This window comes from Diceros bicornis, chromosome 38, assembly GCF_020826845.1.
Source record: "Diceros bicornis minor isolate mBicDic1 chromosome 38, mDicBic1.mat.cur, whole genome shotgun sequence".
Lineage (NCBI taxonomy): Eukaryota > Metazoa > Chordata > Mammalia > Perissodactyla > Rhinocerotidae > Diceros > Diceros bicornis.
The window spans coordinates 25239228-25253322 of record NC_080777.1 but is presented as its reverse complement, the minus strand read 5'-3'; the positions used below and the strand labels follow the sequence as shown (position 1 = coordinate 25253322).

The following is a 14095-nucleotide window of genomic DNA, read 5'->3' as shown; positions in this document are numbered from 1 at the left end:
TACATCTTTTGACCACAGTACAATATACACTTTGTGGTAAGACCCAGTACACACACAAAAAAAATTTACAAAAAATTATTACCCTTACCATATGATATGCACTCTGATGTTTCTATTGTCTTATATTCTTATTCATTAAAAAAATATATATATGTCACCATATTTATATGTAATCAACTAAACTGATTTCCCAACACACTAAAGACATAGTTTCTTTTCCTGTAAAAATGACAATCTTGAACTTTTAGGATCCTTTCAAGCTTTAAAATGCCCTGGTTTGAAGTTTTAATTTTCTTCTGCCTTATAATCGTTTACTAATTTCCTTACATATGTAAACTTAAAAAAAAAATCTAAGACTTTTGCTGAGTTACAGTTCTTAAACTCTTTTATTTTCTTTTTTAAATTAAGGTTTGGTGTCTGCTTGATTGGTGTTAGGAGGGAGGAAAATAAAAACATTTTGCTGAATCCAGGTCCTCGATACATTATGAATGCAACAGATATATGTTTTTATATTAATATTACCAAAGAAGAGAATTCAGCATTTAAAAACCAAGACCAGCAGAAAAAAAGCAATGTATCAAGGTCATTTTATCATGGACCTTCTAGATTACCTGTACATAGCATTATTGCCAGCATGGGTAAGTATAAACAAATTTGAAAATACCGTTAGTTTCTTTCTTTAAAAAAAGAATAATAACTATACTTCAATTTTTGTTAAAATTTCTAAGTCCAATTTAAAACATACTTGTGTATATTACAAACTTAGTGTAACTAAGTTTACAGAACAAAATTTCTAAGCTGTTAAATTGGTAAGAAATTAAACTAATTCAAAACTGCCAACAATAATTTCATATTTCTGATTAGAATAGAAGCACCTGGCACTTCTATATTTTTCTTTTTAGGTTCTCTATCCAGTTATCAACAGAGGCTATTTCAAATATTCTCCATTTTTCTTAAAACTGTCCTTTCATCCTCCATCTCATTCTCACCATTGAACTTGGTTTCTATCATGCAGAAGTAAAAGAAAAAAAATAGATCCAGACAAATAAGAATGTCCTTAAAATTTTGCCACCAAACCACCTACAAATGTACGAACATTTAGTTTCTATCACAAGGAAAATGTGTCCTTTCTTTTAACTTTTAATATTTTAATATTAATGTCTTCAGTTATACAGAGGACCCATCTCTTTCTTCCTCCTCAAGGGCTTCGTTCTTTATTTTAATTCATCCTCATTACCAAATTTCATTTTTTTCTGGCCCATTCCTCCCTCCCTTCCTCTGTCTCTCTGTCTCTGCCTGTTCATATCTCTCCACACGCAGACACACACATGCACACACACACACCCCTCTGGACCTCATGCCATGACATCTTCATAGATAAATTCCTCAAAGAAGTTGTCTTCAGTTACTGGTTTGAAATCTTGTTGTCCTCTCATGTCTCTATCCAGTTCAATTTGAAATCTGCATTCATTATATTCTTGAAACTAGGCTGGCAAGGCCACACTCTCCTCTTTGTCACGAAATCCAGTGGACGTCTTCACAGCATATGGCATAATTGACCATGTTCTTCTTGAAACATTCCAGTGCTTTTTCTCTGCATCATGTACATTCATTTTTCCTGAATAGTTGCGTCTCCTCCCATGGATTCAATTGTCCTTCATAAACTGATAATTCCCTTACCAAATCATTAACTTAAACTTCTCTTCAACTGTCCACTGCTTATTTCTATCTGGATGTCTTACAGGAAAACCAACACAGTGTATTCAAATGGAACTAATCTTTCCGCCCTCATTTAAAACCATTCGCTTCTCCATTTTTTGCTAAAAAACAGATGACACCATTATCTTCTAATTTGTAATATCAAAATTCTGACTTTTCAACGTCTCTCTCTTCTCATATCTCATAATTCACCAAATTCCATTAAATCCGATTGTTAAGTAGCCCTGAACGTCGTTCAATTCTATGTCCACTATCAGTGTTGCCCCAGTCTGAGCCTTCATCACCCTTTCCCTCAAGCGCAGGATTACTCTCCTCATCTTCTATCCATACCTCCGGTTTGCTGTCCCACATTCTTCTCCACCCTACAACAAGAGTAATAATTTTTAGATAATTTTAATAACGTTATTCTTCTGCATAAATTATTGTAATTGCTTCCTACTGGGAAGAAGTTTAAATTCTATAATATAACATGGCTTATAATTGGATGACTGAAATTTCTTGTTTGCGTGAGACCATCCCAGTTTTCCCAGGACGGTTTCAGTTTACATACACTGTCCTGGTATAATTATTAAGAGCATCCCCTTTAACTCTCAGGAGTAGCCTAGTTTAGAAGATAAATTTCACAATGACTTTACTTAAAGTTTTTTTGTAATGATTCCCTTTAATGATTCCCTCCCCTCTTTCTAGTCCCACATCTTACCATTCTTTCAATCGTTCTCCTAAATTACAATTATACTAAATTCCTTTGAATCTTTGCTAATGGACCTTAACACATTAAGTTATCTCCCACAGGAACTACTCCCCTGTCATCAACTTCGCATATGTAACTACTTCTAATCCTTTGTAACTCAGTCTCAATATCACTCCCTCCAAGACATATTCCATGGCCCTGCCTGGACTTTGTTAGGTCATCCTCTTTGTCATTGACATAACATATTATTTTTCTTCTATAGTAGCACTACTCATTTTTTTCATGAATTCAACTATTACTTACTGAGTACCTAATATGTGCCAGGAACTCTTATAAGTACCTGTGATAAATTAATGAACAGACAAAGATCTCTAGCTCTCGGAGCTTACATTCTATCATGGGGACGATTGGCAATAAGCAATATATATGAAAAATAAGTAAATTATTTATTTTGTTAGAAAGTGATAAGTAATAAGAAAAAAGAGAGAAGAAAACAGAGCTAGAAGAAGGGTCTATGAATTCTGAAAGGACTGGATTTTTGAATGTGGTGGTTAGTAAGCCTCACTGAAAAGGTGACATTTGAGAAAATACTTGAAGAAAATGAGGGAATTAGCCCTGTGGATGTCTGGAGGAAGAGATCCTGCAGAGATAATAGCTAGTACAAAAGCCCTAAAGTGGGACCTGAGTGGTGTGCTGCAGGAACAGTAAAGAGGCTCTTGCGACTCAAACACAGTGAATGATGGTAAAAGTAGAGAAGATGAGGCACATGAGGTAAAAAGAGGCCAGATCATCTTGAGCTTTTTAAGTAAATGTCAGGATTTTGGCTCCTACTCTGAGTGAAATGGGAGTCATTGCAAGGTTCTAAGCAGAGCAATGGCATGATCTCCCTTGTGCTGACCTGTGTTTTAATACAATCACTTTGGCTGCTGTTGAGAATAGATGGTTTGGGCCAAAGATCAGAGTATTTTTGAGTGGAAGTGGTAAGAAGGAGAAAATTCTGGCTATACTTTGAAGATAGAGTAACCAGTATTCGCTGAAGAATTGGTAGTGAGCTACAAGATAAACAGAAGTGTGGAGAACTCCAAGGTGTTTGGTTTAAGCACTGAGAAAAGGGAATGGCTGTCTATTGAGATAGGGAAGGCTGGGGGGAGTACAGGTTTGGTGGGGGTCAAGGGAGATGAAGAGTTCAGTTGGGGCACACTGAATTTCAAATGTCTGTTATACATTGAGTGGAACATGTCAAATAGGAAGTTAGATATAAGAGTCTAGAGATCGGGAGAGAGATGTATGCTGAAAAAGTAAATGTTTGCCTCGTGAGCTTATGTATTATATTTAAAGCCGTGAGACTGAGTGGGATCATCAAGGAGATGAGTATGGACAGAAAAAGGATATAGACAAAGTACTGAATTCTTCATCACATCAACATTAAATATCAGGGAGATAAGAAGAAACCAGCAAAAGAGACCAAGAAGGAGCTACTGGCAAGGTAGTAGGAACCCCAGATGAGTGTGGTATCCTGGAATCCAAATGAATCAAGTGTATCAAGAGAACAGAAGGATCAGCCGTGTCTAATGCTGCTAATAAGTCAAATAACATGAGAACTGAGAACTGAATTTCGAGGAACAGTGATCATGATTTATCTTGATGAGAGGTCTTTCAATGGAGTGGTAGTGGAGAATGCCAGATGGGATGGGTTATGACTGAATGGTGGAAGACAAAGTAGAGACACTAGGTCTAGACAACTCTCAAAAGTTTTGCTGGCAAAAGGGTGCAAAGAGATGCCTTGAGAGCTGATGGAGGATGTACAAGGAAGTGCAAAGGGGAAGACAATCAGGAATATATGTAAGAGAGTAAGTATAATGATAGACTATGAAATTTAGGTAAGAAAAGACATCTGTTGGTTGAAGGAGACTGAAAAGGTGGTGGATTAACAGATTATAATTCCAATGGGAATCAAAAAGGAGGGAGCTGGAAAAAGAAGAGGTGAAGGTAAGTATCAGAGAATGAGATGCCAGAAATAGAGCTCATGTGTAGTAAATAGTAGTTATAAAATCTAGGATATGACCACGAGAGTGCAAGGCTAAGGAATGGTGGAAGAAAAAGTCATTAGTGGAAGAAAGGACAAGGAACTGACTCTCTTGTCAAGAGAGTGTAATGGAGCAAACATGTGTCAAGGGAGCCAAGAATATATGCCAGAAAACAATCATAATGCTTAAACATGGAGTGTAAGATGGGTAAGATGGGTAAGAAGAGAAGACAGAACATCAAGGGAGTGAAGGAGACAATGAAAAGTGAGTATCATAAATAGAATTGAGGTTCCAGTAGAGTGAAACCTTAGCTGGAGTTGGGAAATAAATGAGAGTGATTGGAAAAGATGGAAATAGTGGCAGTCAGAGGGTGAATGCCTGACATGAACAAATGCAGCATTGCTGTTAATGGTTATAATGAGGTCTAAAAAGTGACTGTGGAAGTGAAGGGATGAGATAAGGTGAAAAGCAATTTCTTCAGTGAATTCAAGGAAGTGAGAGATTAGGATGTGGGAAAGTTTATTAACCTGTATTTTGAAAACACTGGATGAGGCAGGAATAGTGTTATGAATTGAATTGTGTTCACCAAAATTCATATGCTGAAGCCCGAACCCCCAGTATCTCATAATGTGACTTTATTTGGAGATAGAGTCTTTACAGAGGTAATAAAGTTAAAATAAAGTTATTGGGGGGGCGGGGGGGGACTAATCCAGTATGACTGGTGTCCATATAAGAAGAGGAGATTAGGACACAGAGACATATAGAAGGAAGACAGTGAGAAGAGACAGAGGGACAAGATGGCCATCTACCAGCCGGGGAGTGAAGTTTGGAACAGATCTTTCCCTCCCAGTGCTCAGAGGAAACCAACCCTGCCAACACCTTGATTTTGGGCTTTATCCACCTCCAAAACACGAGACACTTCTTTAAAGTCTTGCATGGGAAAATGTCAGGGAAGAGCCAGTTCTTGCTGGGGGGGAAGTAAAGGATCAAAGAAGAGCTTGTTTCTGTAATTGTAACTGCTTTTTAAATTGTGTCTTCCCTGCTAAATTCTGACTTTCTCATGATCATATCCCCCATGCCCAGCTTGGTGGCAGATATCAGTGTTGGCAGAATAATTGGGAAATGACCAAATTTCCCTGTGTTGGGCAGGAAAATGATAAAGAGGTAGTTGGAGGGCTGGCCCCGTGGCTTAGCGGTTAAGTGCGAGCGCTCCGCTACTGGCTGCCCGGGTTCAGTGCGGACCGACGCACCGCTTCTCCGGCCTATAGCCGTGTCCCACATACAGCAACTAGAAGGATGTGCAGCTATGACATACAACTATCTACTGGGGCTTTGGAGGAATAAATAAATAAAAATAATTATAAAAAAAAAAGAGGTAGTTGGATGTGATGTGGAGTCAAATATATTTAGGAGGGGGTGGAATTAAAAGATCGCGATTCCTTAGGAAGTAGGAGGGAATTTAATCCCGAAAACAAGAGTAGGGATTAGTTCTACGTAAGTGGAGGTACGTCTGTTTCCTTCTAAACAGAAATAAGGGAAGAAAAGTTCGGTGAAACTCGTATTTGTTTGTTTGAAGACAGGGAGTTGAAGGATTTCTTCTATGATAACTCCTGTTTTCTCTCTGAATCAGACAATGTGCTCATCTGCAGAGGATAAAAGTCATAAATATGAATTTTAATTCATAACATTAGGATGCAAATCACGTGGGTTTTCTTTATTTTATAACTCAAATATATAAAATTTAATTTTTAACTAAATCCACTCACCTGCTTAATGGAAAATTCAATCTCATTTTCTCTTGCATCCCCATCCCCCTTGCCCCAAAACATAGATTGAATTACAGATTAATCCTTATTTATGCTGCTGAAAAATTGGCTGAGTCTATCATTTCTGATGGCAACCACCTTTACCGCTGCTCAGGTATCGGAATGGCTGAGTGCTGGAAGCCATATCTTTGTCTCCGGCTGAGCAGTTTTGGACATACTCATATATGTCCCTCACAAAAGGCTTCCCCACTGACTACAGACAGCCTAGGATACCCATCCCTCTTGTCTAAGTATTGCATACATGAAGAAGTACAAGCCTGTGAAACTTGACCCCCAAAATTTATTCCAATCTTGAGGAATACCCAGATATGCTCACCAGTCTTGTCTCTACCAACTCTTACACTCAAAGTCATTCCCTTTTCATCCCTTCTTCTACGAAGACATGTAATTGCTCTCAGAGGTTTTTAGAAATCAGTTGCTGACCTCCCTTCCCATGGTACAAGGAAAGAGATGCTAAATGGGCCAGCCCCATGGCGTAGAGGTTAAGTGTGCGCGCTCTGTTGCTGGCGGCCCGGGTTTGGATCCTGGGTGTGCACCAACACACTGCTTGTTAAGCCGTGCTGTGGCGGCGTCCCATATAAAGTGGAGGAAGATCGGCCCGGATGTTAGCTCAGGGCCAGTCTTCCCTCAGCAAAAAGAGGACGGTTGACATGGATGTTAGCTTAGGGCTGATCTTCCTCGTGCGCGCACGCGCGCGCGCGCGCGCACACACACACACACACACACACACTAAATCAATCAATCAATCAATATTAAAAAAAAGAGAGAGAGAGATGCTAAAACCCATTAGTTTTTTTCCCCCCTTTTTAAAAACTCATGCTGTTACAGTGGAGAAGAGGGTGGCAGGGTCAGAAAGAGGTTTGAGGGAAGGGGAGAGTGTTTTAATAGTTGCTGCAAAGAAATGGAACAAAGTAGGACTAAGGGCTTTTAGAAGGATGACCGGATATCACTGAGTGCATAAATGAAGTGAGAGATCATTAAAATGATGGCACTCAACATTATATTGTGTTACTTTCTGCAGAAGGGGAGAGACATCAACTTTCCATAAATTGGTGTTTAAATTAATTTTTAAATTCCAATAAAAAAATCCCAAAGGAATTTGTTTCTTCTGTTGGCTCTTCCTTGAGTACCCAAGTATTCAAAAGCCTTGAGCTCTTTAGGTTTGCTGTTCTTACTGCTTCCGGTATTGCCATGGCTTGTGTGCTCATTATTGTCTCTCAGGTCAAAAATCAATGTCATGACCTCAGAGTAGCCTTCCTTTCCACCTAGTGAAAAGTTCATTCCTCCTCTTGCTCCCCAACCCCACTATTCTTTATAACATCAATGTGTTTTATATTCTGCACGATATTTATCATTATCTAAAATGACATTTTTTTTTTTAATTTTTTGCTTATTGCAGTAACATTGGTTTATAACATTGTAAAAGTTTCAGGTGTACATCATTGTACTTCTATTTCTGCATAGATTACATCATGTTCACCACCAAAATACTAATTACAATGGATAAAATGACATTTTTCATTTATTTTTCTACTTGGTTATTTTACAGATAAATCCATATATGCAGAGACCTTGTCTGTCTTGTTCCCTGCATATGCCAAGTGCCTAGAATAGTGCTTGTGACATAGTAGGTACTCAATAAATATGTGTTGGATAAATATAAAATATTAATGTTCTAATATAAAAAGGTGGTTACAAATGAATAAGAGAAAGATAACAGAATGGAGGGAAAGGATGTAATGAGAAATCCACAAAACTGAAATGGCCAAAAATTCTTTTTGTTAATTTTAAATAAATGTAAATTGAAACAAAGTATTTTTTTCACTTAATCTCTGAGTATATCAGGATTTCACAGATCTTATGTTTTGTGCTGTAGAGCTAGACTTAGCAAATACACTTTTGCACAAATAAAGAATTTTGTACCCATGTGGATAAAAATGCCCACATGAAAAAGGAATAAATAACCTTTGAGTTTAAATGGTAAACAATAGTATATTTCCTGGTTATACTGATTGTACTTTATTTCACTTTGATCATTAAATGATCAATATGTCATATAGGTGGCGAATGCTTTAATGGATTTTCATGTTTCGTTGTTTTAGGTACTGTGGCTATAGACTTGCAAGACACAAGCTGTAGATCAGCAAGTGGCCCTACCCTGTCTCTTCCTACAGAGGGAAGCAAAGAAATCAGAAGACCTAGCATTGCTCCTGTTTTAGAGGTTGCAGATACATCATCAATTCAAACATGTGATCTTCTAAGTGATCAATCGGAAGATGAAACTACACCAGATGAAGAAATTTCCTCAAACTTAGAGTATGTTTAGGTGCTCTTAAGGCTTAAGATTTCCTGGGATTTGTGCTTGCCCTGAGGAGCTAATGTCCGTACCTTCTGGACATCCTAGAATCAATCCCACATACTTCTACCAAAACACACTTCCTATTAGCCAGTATCTGTCTCCACTATAAAGTATTCCAAGCCCTCAAATTTCTGGTTTTAACATATATTTCCAGGGCCAGTTTCCTCTAAATTATCATTTATCCTTAAAGAAAAAAATACATAAATTAGTATTTCCATGATATAAGCTGCATTTTCATAATTGCATGTTTTTGTTAAATTATGTTGTACCTCTGCCTTTATTTTCTCCCATGTCTATATTGAAGTTCAATCGATTATTCAATGACATGTAATGCATCTTCCTCCAGTAAGCTTCCCTTGCTTATCTCAGAATTCAGCAGTCCTTCATACAGTATACATCAATAATATTTTGAAGGAATGAATAAACGAAGTACTAATTCTCTTTACTAAGCCTCCATAATAAATAGTACCAATGTACATGCTGTTAATTACATTTTAGCCTCAGTAGAGAGTCTTGTCTTATTCACATATCATATTGCCATTTCTTGAGAAAGCACGGTGGTTAACAGCCTTGACTATGGAGTTTGAAAGAATTTGTTTCCCATGGCAGTTCTACTTCATACTGGTTGTGTGCAAGTGACTTTGCTTAAACAATTTGACCCCAATATCTTTATCTGTAAACTCAGTCTAGTTACTGCCTCATAGTGTTCATATGAAGACGAACTGAGATAATGGAGAAAATATGCTTAGGACAATGCTTTGTACAGAGTAAGCATTCAGTGTTAATTACTATTAGGTGTGGTCCTAGTGGTAGTGGCAGTGGTTAACACCACTCAAACACTTCTCTCAATGCCTTTCATACAAGAGATGTTCAATTAATGTTGAACTAAACTAAAATGACCTGAAATATCATTGAAACTTAGAAAAATCCTTTTTTTAATCCTTCACACTTTTTCTTTTTGGCTGAGGAAGATTCGCCCTGAGCTAACATCTGTGCCAATCTTCCTCTATTTTGTATGTGGGTCACCGCCACAGCATGGCCACTGATAGATGAGTGGTATAGGTCTGCGCCTGGGATCCAAATCCACAAACCCAGGCTGCCAAAGCAGAGTGCATTGAACTTTACCACACCACAGGGCTGGCCCCTCTTCACACTTTTTAAAAATTTGTTACAAGAAACTTTGATGTGCCCACAGAATGCAATCCATGCTCCAAGAAATCAATAGTACTCAAATACATTTATGAAATAGTTGGTGGGAACAAGGGGAGGTTAGACCACCAGTATATTTCTAGAAATGGTGTTGTGTGGTGGGAGTGAAATTCTTTCATTACATGCACTCCTGAAAAAATTGAGAGGTGGAATTTTTTTATTTCTAGAAAAATGAAACAGATGTTGAAGTAATAGTGGAGATTATCAACTTCTAGATTTGTGAAATGTGCTCCATTTTATCCTTCTAGCTAATGATGTCAAACTAGGTTTGAAATTTCTTGATTTAGAGGATAAATTTTTATCAAAAAAGAGCTTTTATGTTGGATAAAGGAATTTTGCCTCTGCTAAATTTTCTTTTATTTCTTAATTTTCATTTATGCTGCTACTTTTTGAAAGTTTTATTTTTAAAATGTGTGCAGGTGGCTGTTTTTATAAAGTCGGCATCCATGACTAATGAATATTGATAGAGTGAATCGTAGTGATGCATTTTGCTTTAAATATGTTTTATAAATTAACATTACTATTTTAAAAAAATCTATATAAATCTTTTATACTTTTAAACTGAGGATTGGCAAACTTTTTCTGGAAAGACAGAGCTAGTAAATATTTTAGACTTTATAGACCATATGGTCTGTACTGCAACTACTCAACTCTGTTTTTGAACCATGAAAACACCCATAGACAATACATAAAATGAATGAGTATGGCTGTGTTCTAAACAAACTTTCCTTATAGATACTGAAATTTGAATTTCATGACATGAAACATTATTATTCTTTTGATTTTTTCCCAACCATTTAAAAATATAAGAACCACTTTCAATTTACAAAACCAGATAATGGGCTAGATTTGGTCCATGGGCCTTATTTTGCCTATCCCTGTTCTGAACTATTTCTTTATCAAATGTAATTGCAACATAAAGAGTTACTGTATGTAACTTTGTCAAAATGAAGGAACATGGCTATAACATAATTGTCCAACTTTGCATGCATTATTCAAGGTAATTCAGTATTTCATATTGTTTTACAGATATGCTAAAGGCTACCCACCTTACTCTCCATATATAGGAAGTTCACCCACTTTTTGTCATCTCCTTCATGAAAAAGTGCCATTTTGCTGCTTAAGACTAGACAAGGTAAGTACTTGTTGCTGTTATTTTCTCCAAAACTAAAATGATGGCGTTTTAAATATTTTAATAATATTTATATATTTAAATAATTTTGTACAGTCTTTCAACTAAAGTGTGTTTAAAAAGTATTATCTTTTCAAATGTAAATGTAATACATAAAATGGTGAATTTTACTTTCTTAACTGCATTAAAAATTACCCAAATGCTTTACCCCTCCACTAAAATACCCAGTGAGTCAATTAGGCATATTTTCAAAGAGGAAAACAAAGGTGCCAGAATCTCAAACCTATGAACTCTCAACGTCCAGTCTCCCAAAATGACTGTGACCAAACGTGGACTGTTTATTTTAGCAGGTGTTTTTGTGTCAAATCTCAATGTGGAATTGCTTGACATGATGAAAGTAGCTAGTCCATGCATCAACCACAGAGATTCATTATTGACTAGGCTGAAAGCTAATACCAGTGTCTTGCTTGATATTTCCTTTCTTAAATATTTTACTATAGTTCTTGGTTCCTGCCTGGATGTTCTACAGAATCCATCCAAAACAGAAGAATTCTAAGAATGCAAGAATTTTTATCTTTCACAATATGGCCATTGGGCGTGACTTGTGTAAGAGTTTATTCTCCTGATGAACAAGAAAGCAGATAAAAAAAAATTCTCAAATCCCTTACTTCCCAGAAATTAAAATATGCCACTAATTCTGAGCAGGAATTTCTTCTTTTACTCTAAATTTTGGAGTTAGCCGGAGTTGAAATCCCACTTCTCTGCTTATAAGCTTTGCAATTTGGGCAAATAACTTCACCATTAAATTTCAGTTTCCACATCTGTAAAATAGTTGTAATTTTAATATGAACCTCATAGGGCACTTGTGAGGATAATTTAAATTAGTGCATGCAAAAAGCTTAACACACTTCCAGGTACTTAATAAATGAGTAGGCACTTAATATGTTTTATTAACATTCTTGCTTCCATTATTTTTTCATATGATAAACATTATGAATCTTGGCTGTTGCAGTCACTCTTGAGGAAAATTAACAGAACATTAGAAAATTTCTACCTTCATCTTCCTGAAGTTGTTTTATGAATCTTTGCTATTGCTCCCAAATATTCATCTAGGCCCATTAAGGTGGACAGTTCCTTCTCTCAATGCTTTACTGCTTTTTTCAGTTCTTGTTTTACTTTGTGTTCTGTGGCATTTGATAGTGCTGGCTAGCTGTGTATTTTTGGCAACATTAATGAATCTTAAGCTTCAGGGTCTTTCACCCGTATCGGCCCCGAACAAGAAACTGTGACAAATTTTTTTATTTATAATATTTATATTATTTTCCATAAAGAGGATTCCCCAAATAATATAAGCTTTAGGCTCACAATACCTGGATTCACTTCTGGTGACATTTTACTTTATCATACAGTTAAAGAGAAAAAATATATTGGGAGACCAAAGAGTGGAAATGATTTATCTCCAAGCAGGGAACCTGATACAACTGAAAAGCTAAGATTTCAGGATTAGTGGAGGAGCAACAGAGGGCCTTTTAAAGCCAAAAGACTATGAACTGGCTGTTGACCATATTAAGAAGGCAAAGTTTCTGAGTGTTGCTAACTGGCTGGTGACATCTGGGATCATCCATTATTTAGGTAGCATTGGTTGGCTGGAGGTGGTGATCTGCTATGCAAAAGAGTGCCCACTTTGCCATTAGGGGACAGGATTATGCGGCCAATCCTACTGCATCTGTGAAGTGTGTGAGTTGGGAATATGTTGCCCAGTCCATTCTGCATCAGTAGCAGTAGGCTGGTTCCTCGTCAAAGTTTATCAACACTAAATTTCTTGTTCTCTGCTTGTTTTTTTTTTTTTTCCTTACTAATTGAGCTACTTCTAAATATCCTAAATTAGTTCTTTTTTTTCTCATCTTATCTCATAAATATTGAAGTTCTTGATTCTTGAAGTTCTCGACATCAACCTGTCATTCTTCTTCTCCCATGACCTCTTTGTGAGTGACATTATTCCCTCATGTGGCTTCAGATCCTGCTTATACTAGTAATTTTCCAATCAGACTTCCAATGAAGACTTATTGCCCTTCTTCTTCAACATTTCCCTTTTTCTCCATTCGATCTTATACCTTAAACCTTCCTTCTGGATTCATTTTCCTATTTCCTAGTTTCCAGCTTTTAAAAATTCTCTTAATGAGATCCTATTACTGGTAAATTCTTTTAATTTCAGTTTCCCTAGAAATGTCCTTATTTTGTCCTTCTTCTTGAAAGGTAGTTTTTCTGGGTGTCCCATTCCAGACTATGAGTTTTCTTTTTGTTTTAGCGTGTTAAGATTTTATTTACTGCCTTCTGGGCTCCACCTTGCTGTTGAGAAGTCAGCCGTCATTCTAATCTGTGTTCCTTGTGGGTAGTCTGTCTTTTCTCTCTGGCTGCTTTTAAGATCTTCTCATTGTGTTGGTGGTTCTGCACTTTTATTACATGTCTGAACTGGATTTCTTTTCATTTATTTGGACTAAGATTCATTGGGTTTCCAGAAACTAAGGATTTGGGTATTTCATTAATTTTAGAAAATCCTCAGACAATAGTTACTTGAATAGGGCTTCTTTCTGATTCTCTCATATCTTTTTCATTTGTTCTGTTTAAATATATGTAAGATGGTCTCACACTATTTTCCAAGTGCCTTAATTTTTCCATATTATTTTTCATATCTTTTCTTCTTGCCTTCTGAGTAATTACTTCAACTCTATCCTGTAGTTGATCCCTTCAGATACATCAAATGTGCAATTTTAACCATCTTTAGAGTTTCTGTTTTTAATTGTTATACTTTGCAGTTCTAGAAGAGAATATATGTAATTTTTAAATAGTTACCTGAATATTTTAAATAGCCTCTTCTTCCCTGTTCATACTTTAAATGTTCTCTTTTATTTTTTTAAACATAGTAAACATGCTCATTTTGTATTCTGAATCTAATAACAGCAAAATCTGTAGTCTTTGTGAGGCTAATTCTATTGTTTTTTGTTTCTACTAACTCATGGTGCCTTGTTCCCAACAGCGTTTTGTAATTTTTTTATTAAAGAATAAAGGCAGAGAATATTCCAGAGTTGATGATGAATCTACAGAGAACCAACTAATCTCAACCCAAATATA

At 36.4% G+C, this 14095-nt stretch overlaps 1 protein-coding gene across 5 annotated transcripts in view; it reads left to right on the top strand.

Annotated features, from left to right (window-relative positions):
• The window catches only part of KCNT2 (potassium sodium-activated channel subfamily T member 2), a 348393-nt gene that overhangs the window by 231539 nt on the left and 102759 nt on the right, over positions 1 to 14095 (top strand). For all 5 annotated transcript variants that reach the window (XM_058533726.1, XM_058533725.1, XM_058533723.1 and 2 more), the window contains 3 exons: positions 409 to 638; positions 8366 to 8579; positions 10861 to 10966. In XM_058533726.1, the coding sequence (XP_058389709.1) occupies positions 409 to 638; positions 8366 to 8579; positions 10861 to 10966 (550 nt within the window). The remainder of the gene's footprint in view (positions 1 to 408; positions 639 to 8365; positions 8580 to 10860; positions 10967 to 14095) is intronic.